This window comes from Ornithorhynchus anatinus, chromosome 6 (genome assembly GCF_004115215.2).
Source record: "Ornithorhynchus anatinus isolate Pmale09 chromosome 6, mOrnAna1.pri.v4, whole genome shotgun sequence".
Taxonomy (NCBI): Eukaryota; Metazoa; Chordata; class Mammalia; order Monotremata; family Ornithorhynchidae; genus Ornithorhynchus; species Ornithorhynchus anatinus.
This window is the reverse complement of record NC_041733.1, coordinates 23,093,114-23,105,512: the sequence shown is the minus strand read 5'-3', so window position 1 is coordinate 23,105,512 and position 12,399 is coordinate 23,093,114. Positions and strand designations below refer to the sequence as shown.

The following is a 12,399-nucleotide window of genomic DNA, read 5'->3' as shown; positions in this document are numbered from 1 at the left end:
TGGATTTAGTACAGGCCTGGGTGTCAGAAGGATCTGGATTCTAATCCTCCCTCTGCCACTTGTTTTGTGTGTGACTTTGGCATTTCACTTCTCTATGACTCAGTTACCTCAACTGTAAAATGGGCATTAAGACTGTGAGACCCATGTGGACAGGGACTGTGTCCAACCTGATTAGCTTGTATCTATCTTAGCATTTAGTACAGTGCCTGGCACATAGTAGGTGCTTAACAAATGCTATAGATTTGAAACAATAGTTCCCCAATTTTTCCTTTGAATTGAGAACCCTCCAAATGAATGCCATCTGGTAATGGTAATTTGCTAAACTAGCTTCTCAGTGTGATTGGAAACACCGCAGTAGGACTGCAGCTTGATCCAGTTCCTCTGAACTAGGTGTGGGAAGCTCAGTAAAGAGTGAATTAAAGAAATCATTGAACTGCTTGGCAATGCTCCTCTTAATCTGTGGGTGCATTTTGTGTGCTTACTAACACTTAGCCAGTTTTCTACTGCTTCCATCCCTGAAGAATCATTACTTTGGCATCTTTTGCATGATGTTCTTCAAGCTTCTTTTTGTTCTGCCTTATTTCCTGTTTGCATGTGAGTTTGCCACTCGTTATGGACCTTTTCATTCTGACTTGGATGAACTATCCATTTTTAAAGGAGGACATTTTTCCTTTTGTGACTTCTAGTGCCTTGCTAGACAGCAAAGCAAGGTTTCTGTTTGGCCACGTGGCTTTTGTTATTCTGGAGCACACACTTTATCTGGGACTCTAAATTGTGTTGTTTAATAGTCCACAGTCACTTGTTTTTTAGCAATGCCTTTCAGATTATTCCTTACATTCATATCTTTTTGTAATTCCCTTTTCTAAAATTGAATATCCTTGGGTTGAGGGTTTTTGACCTTTATTATAAGAGCATTAAATTCTATTTGTAAATATTTTCAGGTTTGTCTCGCCTTTTCCTAATTTTCTATTTTTTATGGTATTTAAGCACTTACTATGTGACAAGCACTGTCCTAAGGACTGGGGTAGATACAGGGTAATCAGGTTATCCCACATGGGGCTCACGGTCTTAATCCCCATTTTACAGATGAGTAAACTGAGGCACAGAGAAGTTAAGTGACTTGCCTAAGGTCACACAGCAGACAAGTGGTGGAGCTGTGATTAGAACCCATGACCTCTGACTCCCAAGCCCATGCTCTGTCCACCATTCATTCATTCATTCAATAGTATTTATTGAGCGCTTACTATGTGCAGAGCACTGTACTAAGCGCTTGGGACGCTGCTTCTCTCCGCCACCCCCTCCACCAAGAGCGTAAAAATCATTCTGGGTAGTGATTGTCTCACATTTCTGTTGTACTTTCCCAAAGGGTTAATATATCCGTCTACATACAGTGGTTGCTCAGTCACTCAGCATTTATCGGCCATCCACTGTTTGTGCAAAGGCACCATATTAAGCAATTGGGAGAGTACACAAATTACAAGACTTGAGCTCTACCCTCAAGGAGCTTCAGTCTAAATACCTATACAACTACTCTTTTTTTATTGTATTTGTTAAGCGATTACTATGTGCCAGGTACTGAACTGAGCCCTGGGATAGATTAAAAAAAATCATGTCCCCTGGAGCTCACAGTCTTAATCCCATTTGACAGCTGAGGAAACTGAGGCAAGAGAAGTTAAGTGACTTGTCCAAGTCACACAGCAAAGTGGTGGTCAAGATTAGAACTCAAGTTCTCTGACTCCAACGCCCGTGCTTTTTCCACTAGGCATAGTGCTTCAGAGACACTGGTGCAGCATGACTCTCCCATATATATCTCCTTCATCGCTGTCCACCTCTCAAAGCTAAATCTGAATATGTTATCTTTCCTTGTGTGTTCTAGGACTAGTTTTTCCAGGGCTCGTGTCTAAACTAAGAACTTTACTTCCACTTCATTCTGTGTGAAGGTAATTGAAGTTCCACTGTTCCTTCTCGACATTTTTCTAACTTCCCCAATGTCATCTAACATTTACTGATCACTTTCCCCATTCAGTCAATGTCAGTGATATTTATTGAGAGCTTACTGTGTGCCAAGCACCGTACTGTTTGGGAGAATTAAATACATCAGAGTTGGTAGACACGGTCTCTGCGACTGAGCAGTTCTACATTAGTTTTAAGTTTGAAATTTCTATCCAGAGGGATCTCACTGTTCTCTAGTATCTTTGTCTTACTCCGTTCTATCCAAATTTCAACTACTAGCAGTCTCGCACAATCAAGTATGAAAAGGAATAGCAACTCTTTCTTGCCCTTCCACTTCCTCATCCTCTCCAATATGCCCCAAGTTGACATTATACATCCCACAGCAGACACTGATGAGGACTACTGAGGGAAACAATAACTGCTGTAAGAATTTGCCAGTAGGTCTTTGTGGTTTGAAAAACATTACATTTAATTTGGCATCTCACCAAAATTTTTCTTAATAATTTTTCACGTCTGTTATGATAAAATGCAATAGTTTTTTTGTTCTGCTTTGGTGTAACGTTACTTGCTTTGGAGCAGAAGGGGGGAAATTTCCACGCTTGCTTTTGTCAAATTGTTACTAACCAAGAAGACAATGGAAATTACCAGGTTAGAATCTATATTAGTCAGATGAATTTCCCCAGACAAAGGGTTCTGAGAAGGAGGAACGTATCTACCTCCTTTGTGAATTCTCTAGCAATTTCTTAAAATCTCTCCATTTTTTGATAGGGCATACTTCCAAATTCAAAGGTCCTACATATTGCACTGTTGGAGTACAGTGAAGAATATAATTTCCAGAAAAGCATTTGTATTTCCAGGATTTCTTCCTATTTTTATTTTTAAGAATGCCTATTTTTATAATGAACATAGAGCATGACTCTCTAATTCCTTTCTATCCTATTGTCACTAGTGGCTCCTAAATGAATAGACATACTTTTAGGGTTGGTGTGACAGGGTGCTGAAAAAATCCAGATCTAATAATAATGTTGGTATTTGTTAAGTGCTTACTATGTGCAGAGCACTGTTCTAAGCGCTGGGGTAGATTCAGGGTAATCAGGTTGTCCCACATGAGCCTCACAGTCTTAATCCCCATTTTACAGATGAGGGAACTGAGGCACAGAGAAGTTAAGTGACTTGCCCACAATCCCACAACTGACAAGTGGCCGAGCTGAGATTCGAACCCATGACCTCTGACTCCCAAGTTTGTGCTCTTTCCACTTAGCCATGCTGCTTCTCACAAGAAATATTCTAAATACATCTATTTAGAATATTCTGTATCCTTACTACAATCTGATTATTACTTTCACATGGGAGATGGGAAATCAAGATTTACCCCTATTCTCTTAAATGTAAGTAGATAAATGTTAATATTTTGTATTTTCATAACACTTTTTTAATAGCATATGTACAAGAGGCTCTTTTGCTTAGAATTCTTAGATTGTTTCCTGAAAATGAGGTAAATCTTCATTTAATCAACCACTAGCTAAAAATGTAATATCTTGTTACAATTTTCCTTCCTAGAAAATTTTCATGGTATTTCTCATTGATAATCCACTCTCATTTCTTTTTCCCCAAAAATAAGGAATTCACCCATTCTAATGTTAGCATTGTCGACCTTTATTAGCTTTGTACCAGCTGTTGGTCAGGATTGGTCACAATCCCACATACAGAAATGCCCCATAATATTTTATAGTTATTATTTTATAGTTATTACTGTATTCAGGCTGAACCCCCAATTGTAAGTATAGCATCCAGAAGAGGGAGCTACTTACTAGCAAAACTCCTTTCTTCCTGATTAGGTTCCCAGCAAATCCCCTTTCTTTGAAGATTCTAACCCAGAGCTGCATGCATGTTAATTTCTCAGTGCCGCCTGAAGAAGAGTGAAAAATGTGTGGGAACCCAAAGAATTTATGGCACCAAAACCTGTTTTTTTCAGGCTAACTAAAGATGGAGAGAGATGTGGATAGAGAGAAGTATGTTTCCCTTATTAAAATCCCTTATTAGAGAAGCAGCGTGGCTCAGCAGAAAGAGCCTGGGCTTGGGAGTCAGAGGTCATGGGTTCTAATCCTGGCTCGGCCACTTGTCAGCTGTGTGACTTTGGGCAAGTCACTTCACTTCTCTGAGCCTCAGTTACCTCATCCGTCAAATGGGGATGAAGACTGTGAGCCCTACGTGGGGCAACCTGATCACCGTGTATTCCGTCCCCCCTCCCCCCCCAGCGCTTAGAACAGTGCTTTGCGCATAGTAAGGGCTTAACAAATACCAAAATTTGTTTTTATTTATTTAAAATCTAAGCATTTTCTCCAGTCTCTAATAATTTAATAATAATTGCCATTTGTTAACTCTTGCAGTGTCAATGGAAAGTTTACCTCAGTTCAGGGGCACTGGTTCCCGAAAATACATGTTACCATACGTAGTCATTTTAAAATTAACCAGAAAGGTTTTTTTTTTTGCCTTTAAGGAGCTTGCTGTCTTCACCTAATGGGCTAGAGTAAAGGAAAAAGAATAATGATTGATGCAGCTGTTGTTTGAAGATATGTCAAGAGGAATGAAGTGTGTTCTCAGTATCTGATGTCTAAATCACTTTTCCGTGAGAATGAGCATCAGGCAGATGGAAAGGTAAGAATTTTTAAATGTTAGCCTGAAATGTTCCTTACATTAAAATACTTCTCTTGTGCAACTAATGGTGCAAACATCTGTAGGTTTAAACGGAAAATCAACTCTGAGGAAGATTCTGTGAGGACAAAGAGCAGGGCGGGGCAAAAATGGTCTGGGGAGAGCTTTATCAGTAGAAAATACCATTATTTCTGAAGATAAGAAGCTACCTAACAGCAGTGCCTGAGCCATTCAAACCAAACAGGTTTGCAGGAGTCACCTACCACTAGTCCAACCTCAGAACTGTCCCAGGAGTCTTGCTTTTGTGTGTACCTCACTGAAAGCATTGGCACGCTTCATTCCCCGTGACTCTGCTACCGGACTAGAGTCCACGTAGCCAGTGATGGGGTCAGGTCCAGAGTGCAAGGCCACCAGTACCCTGGAGAGCAGATGCCAGTCAGGTAACCTACAAACACACCTGCCCTAGCCCAGCTAAAAGCTTTCCTGGCCTAGGCTGAATTTGGACAAAAGTAATAGTTTATATTCTAGGGAATCCTCTTCTTTAGCTTGCTAACCAGTTCAATCACACTACCATCATTAAGGAACCTCTTCTTTATAGTTTCAACTTGCTGTCAGGTTTGGCTCCTGTGTGTATATGTTTGAGTCCCCCAGGAAGAAAGGAAAAGGCTTTTGGAAGCCCCAGGTCAAACCTGGTGGGAATGAACATTTGAACCTGTTCTTTATTCTGAGCAGGTTCATATTGACCACTAGCTCTACACTGGCATTTCATTGAGCAGATGGGCCACATTGTTGTGGAAGGAAGAAAAGGGAAGAAGTCGGAGAGCATTATTGGGTTTAACTGAAGAATTTGTGTGTTCTTAGGAGGAAAGCCAGAGAGCAGGCCACTGGCCAAAGCATCACTAATGCTGAGCAAACTTCAACCCTCTCTTAGCAAGATCTTGAAACATGCTCTTGGCACAGGAAATGTTATTAGGAGCTTAGATAGGAAATGTCTGGGAGTCAGTAAGGAAAGACTGAGGGGATTGTCGCTGGAATTTTATAAGAAGCATCTTCAAGTTCCTTTTTCTGTGATGTGAAAATGCAGAGTGGTCTAGAGGAAAGAGCACAGTCTGTGAGTTAACAGACCTGGGTTCTAATGCCAAGCTGTCTCATGACGTGTTGTGTGACCTTGGAAAATCAACATAACTCTCTGTGCCTCAGGAAGAGAGGCAGAGAGGACATCTGTAAGATGGATAAAAGACTCTTCTCTCCACTTCTTAGATTGAGGACCCTCTTTGGGACAGGGACTTCAGTTTACCTCAGTGCTTAGGGACCACCTCACCCTCTGCAAACTCTCTGTTTGGGTCTTGCAACTTTGTTCCCTGAACACTGGGAGACACATGATAGGAGTATTCTCAGGGTCCCAGGGCAAGTTGTGAAAACAGTCTGATTCTAAGACTCGAGAGCAGCATGAATAAAGCACAGGCCTGGAAGTCAGAAGAATCTGGGTTCTAATCCTCCACCACTTGTCTGGTTTTTGAACCTGAGCAAGGTCACTTAACATCTCTATGCCTTAGTTTCCTTATCTGTAAAAGGGGGAATAAGACTGTGAGCCCCACGTGGGGCTGTCCCACCTGATCATCTTATGTCTACCCCAGTGCCTAGTACAGTGCCTGGCACATAGTAAGCACTTAACAAACACCATAAAAAAGAAAAAAGTCCAGTCTGGCCCAACCATATAGGGGGACAGGGAAATGTTGTAATATTCTGTCATAATGCATTATTTCCCAAAAGAATAGCTGTCTCTCATGGTCACTTCTCAACTTGAATCTTCTGTTTCCACTCAGACCAGTGCATTTTAAAAGCAAAACTTTTTGATGTCCCTTTGATTTGCTTTGCTTTTGAGGTAATACAAACATTAGAAACAAGTGTCCACTGGGTGCATTACACTGAACTAGCACTTAGGAAACACCAAACAAGCTAGTGACTAATTCGCAGCCTACAAGGAGCTATTACCCTAATGGGGAAGTAGACACACCCTGTGCAAAAATAGAAGTGCCCCTTCAAGCATGTAGTTGGATGTAGATTCTTAATATATGCAAGTGCCTGTCACTATTTTACCAATCCCCACCCTCCAGCAGTATAATCACAAATGCATTTTCAGTGGGCCAGATTCTGAATATTGTTATATGTTCAAACGTGTTTCAGTTAGATATGGAAAATAAGTTGCCATGCATTCTCGTGCATTGCTCTCTTTGTAAATACTTTTATTTCTGCATCCCCCATTGCTTGTAAGCTTCTTGTGGGTAGGGAATGTCATTTGCTTGTTTTGTATTTCCAGAGCACTTAAAGTGTGTTGTATTCAGAGAGCACTGAATAAATATACTAGGAGTGGGAAATGGGGAAGTAGAGCAGCTCTTATCCCCTACTACCGCATTTTAAGCAAGAACCCTTCCTCAGAAAACCCTTGGGTGGGGGCAGAACTGTGTCAACAGTTTGGCAAAGGACAGTCAAGGACCAGTGACCCTTGTGGTGCATCTCTGAGCAAGCAGGTAGCCACTTGGAGCCAGTTTTGAGCAGGTGGCAGACAGAAGTCAAGGGTTCCTGTACCTCAAACCACTACCTCTTCCCCCGAAGCAGGATTTCCCAATAAGACTGTCAGACAGTTTGAATGTCCTGGGAGCTATCCATTGGCGGTGGAGTCTTTTAAGGAGGGGCAGAGTAGTACCTAGGATATCAGAAGCCCATAGCCCCAAAGACGTATGGTTCCAAAACATCTTATAATTATTCTCAGCCTCCAGAGGCCATTAGCAATTATGAAACATGCCAGAAACCACCCACACTGGATTGGAATTCTGGAGCTCCCACTAGCTTGAGTCAAATCCTATTCCTAATCTGAAAATTGACTGGGCTGATAGGATCCAGCCCTCTTTATGTAATTGAGGAGGGTGTCATTTCATAAACACTAGGTGTGAAGGGGAAGCAAGTTTACTGACAGCTATTAGGTTACAGGGAGCTTGTTCTATTTAGCATAGGATTTGAAAGAGTAGTGCAGGTGGGAGTGAGTGAATTGTGCATTATTTGAAAACTCTGATATTCATGTTTGATTCACCTTCCTCTTGAAATGTCCTCTTTAGGTGCCAGGAGCTTGCTCAGTTTGGTGAGGAGCAGGACCCAGAGGAATGGGAGAATGGGATTATCTCAGATCCCCAGGAAGGTGGAGTTGGCCAGTATTGTGGTGAGTGTTGAGATTGCATTTTGTTATGGGGATTGTATCATAGTGGTGAAGAGGCGGAGGCGGGTCGGTGCCGAGGGCACAAAATTACCTATTCTCAGGACTGCAAGGCAGGGGACGGTGGGGCCATCTGGAAGAGAACTAAGAAATACAGCCCTGCCATGTGCTCTGGAATTTCCCAGCAACATATTTGGCTGAGATATGGTCACTTAAAGAGATAGAGGTCTTTCAGGGGCCTTTCATTTTCCCTGTTTCATCTTCCACCTTACAGTCTGCATTGTAATTCAGTAGCTCACACTGTCCTGAGCCTAGCCCTAATCTGAAAACCGTCTGGGCTCCTAGGGTCCAACTCTCTCTCAGGAAGGCAAGGGCCTGGGCATGCCTGGTGCAGGACATATGGGTGGCGTCTCTGAGTCATGAGGCCTTGTAGTTACAGCAAGTGCTCAGGGACATCTTCTTGTACAAGTCTGTGGCCGGAGAGGAGGGAAGTGGGAACACTGGGGGTTTCAGGAGGGAGTTGAAGGTCTGGTGAGGGCAGTGGGCATGACATAAAGAGGGAGGAGAAGTGATGTTACTGAGCAGGAAGGGGTGGGGAAGTTAGGACAAGCAAGGAAGAATTTCAGGTGACTGAAGTTGGCCTCGGTACCTGGATTTCAAACAAAAGGACTCTGTGGCATGAGCTCAGGAACAGAGGAAACATACTGTGGGGGTGATCCAAGGTTGGAGTTGAGAGATCAGAGGGGCTGGTGTACGAGTGAGTTGAGTTCAGCAGAAAAGGGGAAGTTGAGGGTGTGGATCTCTGCACTGAGTGGATAGATTGCTTAAGGGAGACAAAGGGGAGTATGAAGGCTTAAGAGAAGTTGAGGAGATCTAGGGACTAAAGGTCACTGAGTCGGGGAGGACAGTTTTGGAGTGGAGGTGAGGGAGAAGACAAGTTAGGAGATTGTGATTGGAGAGAGGGCTTTCATAGTTGATGAGGTTAGAGCTGGTAGAGTGACTTGGGGTGATGAGCTCCATCAGCTTTCCAAGTTGGTGAGTGGGTGAAAGTTGGAGGGGCAGAAGGTCAGCAGAGTTGAGGAGTGAGAGGAAGTGGATATCTGTGGGGGAAATTCACAGAATTGGTGTAGGAGAAGAGACTGTAAGCTCCTCCACTAGTCTGAGCACTTGGTGAGGACAGAAGTCGTGCCCACCACCTTTGTTGGATCATACTCTCCCAAGTGCTTAATACTGAACTCGGCACACACAGTAAGCATTCAACAGATACAATTGAGACGGAAGGTGAAAAAGACATTAAAAGTTGGAGGTGGGGCCAGGTGGGCAACTTGTAATTGTAACTAAATTGTAGTGGTTGCTGGGAGTGGATAATGACAATGAGGAGTGGAGGATGGGCAAAAGCGGTTCTGGGGAGTGAGGAGCAGGCCAACTCCTTCCCCTTTCCCCTTCAGTCCTGGCAAGAGAGAGATCAGGGCCCTTCTGGAGAATGTTGGCAGTGGAGACATTATCATTTAGAGTAAGTCAAGTCTTGTTAATGGCAATGAAAAGCAGAGACTGGGTTAGGAAGAAGTCAAGAATGAAGGGAAGTTTGCCCATGATGGTGTGGGGTTCCCTGAGCTTCATTTAGATGGGGTTATGGGGTGGGAGACTGGATGGAAAGGGGACAGTGAAAGGGATGGGGTCCAGTTAGATGGGCATTAGCTGGTGAGGTGCAATGCTGGAGATGGACAGTGGTGAGATAAGAGAGCAGAAGGTAGGATAGGGTGACATAGATCACAGCAAAGTCCTGGATCTTCAAAGCCTGAAATTCATAGAAATTCCTAGACTCTTTAGATTTAGTCTCTAGACCAAATCAAATATAATGCCCTGAAATCCATTTCCATTGTTCCTCTCCTTCCCTTCCTGCCACTTGAGGGTGGGGAGAAGAAAGGGGGAGAATTTCTGGATATTAAAATGAAGTAGCATGGACCCATTTCCTTTTGGAACAGCTTTTTTAATACCACAGCCCATTAGGAAAAATAACTCAAAGATTGAAGAAAGGGGAAAAATTTTCAAGTACAGTTTTGAATCTTACCCAAAAATGGTTTTAAGGTCCCACTTCATTGATAATTAGGTACAAGGTCCCAGGTATTCCTTCTAAATTGTATATATCAGGCTCTCTCAGTAAATGTCATTTTATTACTCTGCTTTTTCCTAACATAGTAAAACGGTTTTCAGCTCTTTTCTCTGTCCAATTTAACAATAGGATGCAGTGTAGTTTTCTTCCACCTTTCAAAATTAAAATGGTTGTAGTTTTGAAAATGAATTAGATATATTTGAGCTTCAGGGAGAATGGTGGTCTTGTCCATTTATGGGCTTTATAGCACCTGCTCTCAATATCCATATTCCATGTCGGTTTCTTCAAGGCAGCTAGTAAGTGAGAAGAAAGGAGCAATTCAGAAGCCCTGTTAAAAAAATGGGATCCGAGTAGCACCCAAAAAAGTCTATGAGGTTGAAGATTTGAAAACACAATTGCCAAGATTTCAGGTAAATTGTGGTTATTTTTAGGCATTGAGTTTGTTGTTTTACAGAGTTCTAGCCGAACAAAACTGCTCTGTGAATCTACTATTTCAATGAGCTCCATCCAGCTGAGAGTGAAATTATGTGTGAAAGCCAACTGAAGCCTCCATTCCTTTCACATTGTGCGTATTCCTAAGACGGCTGTACTTGCTGGCAATCCTGCTGCATAATCAAGAATGTTGCATCTGAAGGTCCAGTTTTTGGATGATACCCAGAAGATTTTTGTGGTTGACGTAAGTGGAAATCCCATCGCCATTATTTCTTATTAAAAAGGGGTTATGTGTAAGGATTCCATTAGCTTGTAATGTTATGTACTCTCTCTTTAAGAAGCATCTAAAGGAGAAAAGTAGTTTTCAGCTGCAAGAAGGAACAGAAACCTGGAGTAAATACCAAATTCTGCCCTTTGTAGTTGATATGATTGCTAATGTGTAAAACTTTGATCAGATGAAGTGCTCTCTTGTCTCAAAAAAAGAAAATAATGATTACTCTCACTATAATATTATTAAATGTAAAAGGGAGGAACCAGGAGTATGATTTACTTGGTAGTGTCTGTTCTTTTTGGACAAGTGAATAACTTGTAGGATATTTGTTGAAGCCGGTGTGTCTGGCCACATTCCCTTAGAAGAGAAGTCCTTAACTAGGAAAGATGAATAGGGGATAACCCATTTAAATTTTCTTTAAAAAACAAAATAGAAAGAGAAAGAATATGAGACATAGAATATTTTATAAATCCATTTAATAGAAAATAAAAAAGGAAAATAATTTTTTAAATGCATTTAGTGCCTACCTTCCTCTCGGAGCTTGACATGTTCCAAGTACCAGATGATTGATTTATGTATGTTAGGCAGTATAATTGAAACACAGTAGAATGCATTTGTTTCACTAAAATAACGTCTATATTCCAATATTTTTGCGTCCAACTGTTACTTTCCTATTTTAATAATATTTTAGAGTATTTTAAGTTCTAAGGGGTTCCTTGAGCCAGAATTCAAGTTTCTCTGCTAGTCACATCGCAAAATAAAAATAAAATAATTTTCTAATTTAGAAGGTTCTTTTGTGAATTCACATGAAGGGATGATCTCAAAGTACTTGGTTTCAAATTGAGTCCTTCACTTAAAGGAGCACCGATAACTTTAAAAAAAAAATTTTCATTTTAATATGAGTATCTGATTTTTCTGTCTCACTATTGCTGTTTCACCAGCTAGGGTTTTTTTTCCTTTTAAAGGAAAAGATATTTGTGGAACTATAGGCTTGAATGATTTGTTTTTGTAGCAAAAAGCTACCATTAGAAGACTAGCTATTTCCTAGTCTCTCTCATGGAAATGTATTTAAAACCCTTTTGGGCATTTGATCCATTTGATGTTATATAGCTACAATAAATGTGGAGTGAACTGTACATTAACAAGGGGTTGCTTTAAGCTAAGTTCTGAATAGATTTTTCAAGCAAGCCAGCGATGGTTCTTTAATGTTGAGTGGCTGAAAAAAAGCTTTTCTGGAGATACCTTTCCAGTCCAGCCACAGTTAACAGAGGAGGTTGCTGTGACCTAATAGAGAGTATTATGAGAAGTCAGTGTTTCTCAAATTCCAACAAACTTGCAGCCATTTACATTGTGATTGAAAATCAGTTTTTTCTTTGTAACATTTCAAATGCATTTTCTTATTTTAGAGTATGAAAAATCTGTTACTCTGCCATTCATGTGTTAAGGTATCAGTTTTGTGGGGGTTGTAACTGTAAGTAGTAATAATGATGTCAACTAATAGTGAGAACTTTTCCTTCTGTAGAATCAATTTGAGCCTTTCTTGTCCCCATTGTCCCATCTTTCTTCCCCTTTGCCCAGCACTGCTGTTGGGAAAGGTGCACTTGGGAGAGTAGAGTGCAAAATAATTAGCAGACTCATCCCTTTCCATAATGAGTTTATAGTGGATAGAGCATGGGCCTGGGAGTCAGGATGACCTGGGTTCTGATTAGATTAGAACCCACGCTCTGCCACATGTCTGCTGTGTGACCTTGGGCAAGCCACTTA

At 41.4% G+C, this 12,399-nt stretch overlaps 1 protein-coding gene across 3 annotated transcripts in view; it reads left to right on the top strand.

Annotated features, from left to right (window-relative positions):
- Window positions 1-12,399, top strand: part of FRMD7 (FERM domain containing 7) — a 46,388-nt gene that overhangs the window by 2,047 nt on the left and 31,942 nt on the right. For 2 of the 3 annotated variants that reach the window (XM_039912431.1, XM_039912430.1), the window contains exons 2-4: window positions 4,454-4,611; window positions 7,725-7,825; window positions 10,222-10,608. In XM_039912431.1, the coding sequence (XP_039768365.1) occupies window positions 10,552-10,608 (57 nt within the window). In that variant the 5' untranslated portion in view covers window positions 4,454-4,611; window positions 7,725-7,825; window positions 10,222-10,551. The remainder of the gene's footprint in view (window positions 1-4,453; window positions 4,612-7,724; window positions 7,826-10,221; window positions 10,609-12,399) is intronic. The other variant, XM_029068059.2, reaches the window with a different exon arrangement.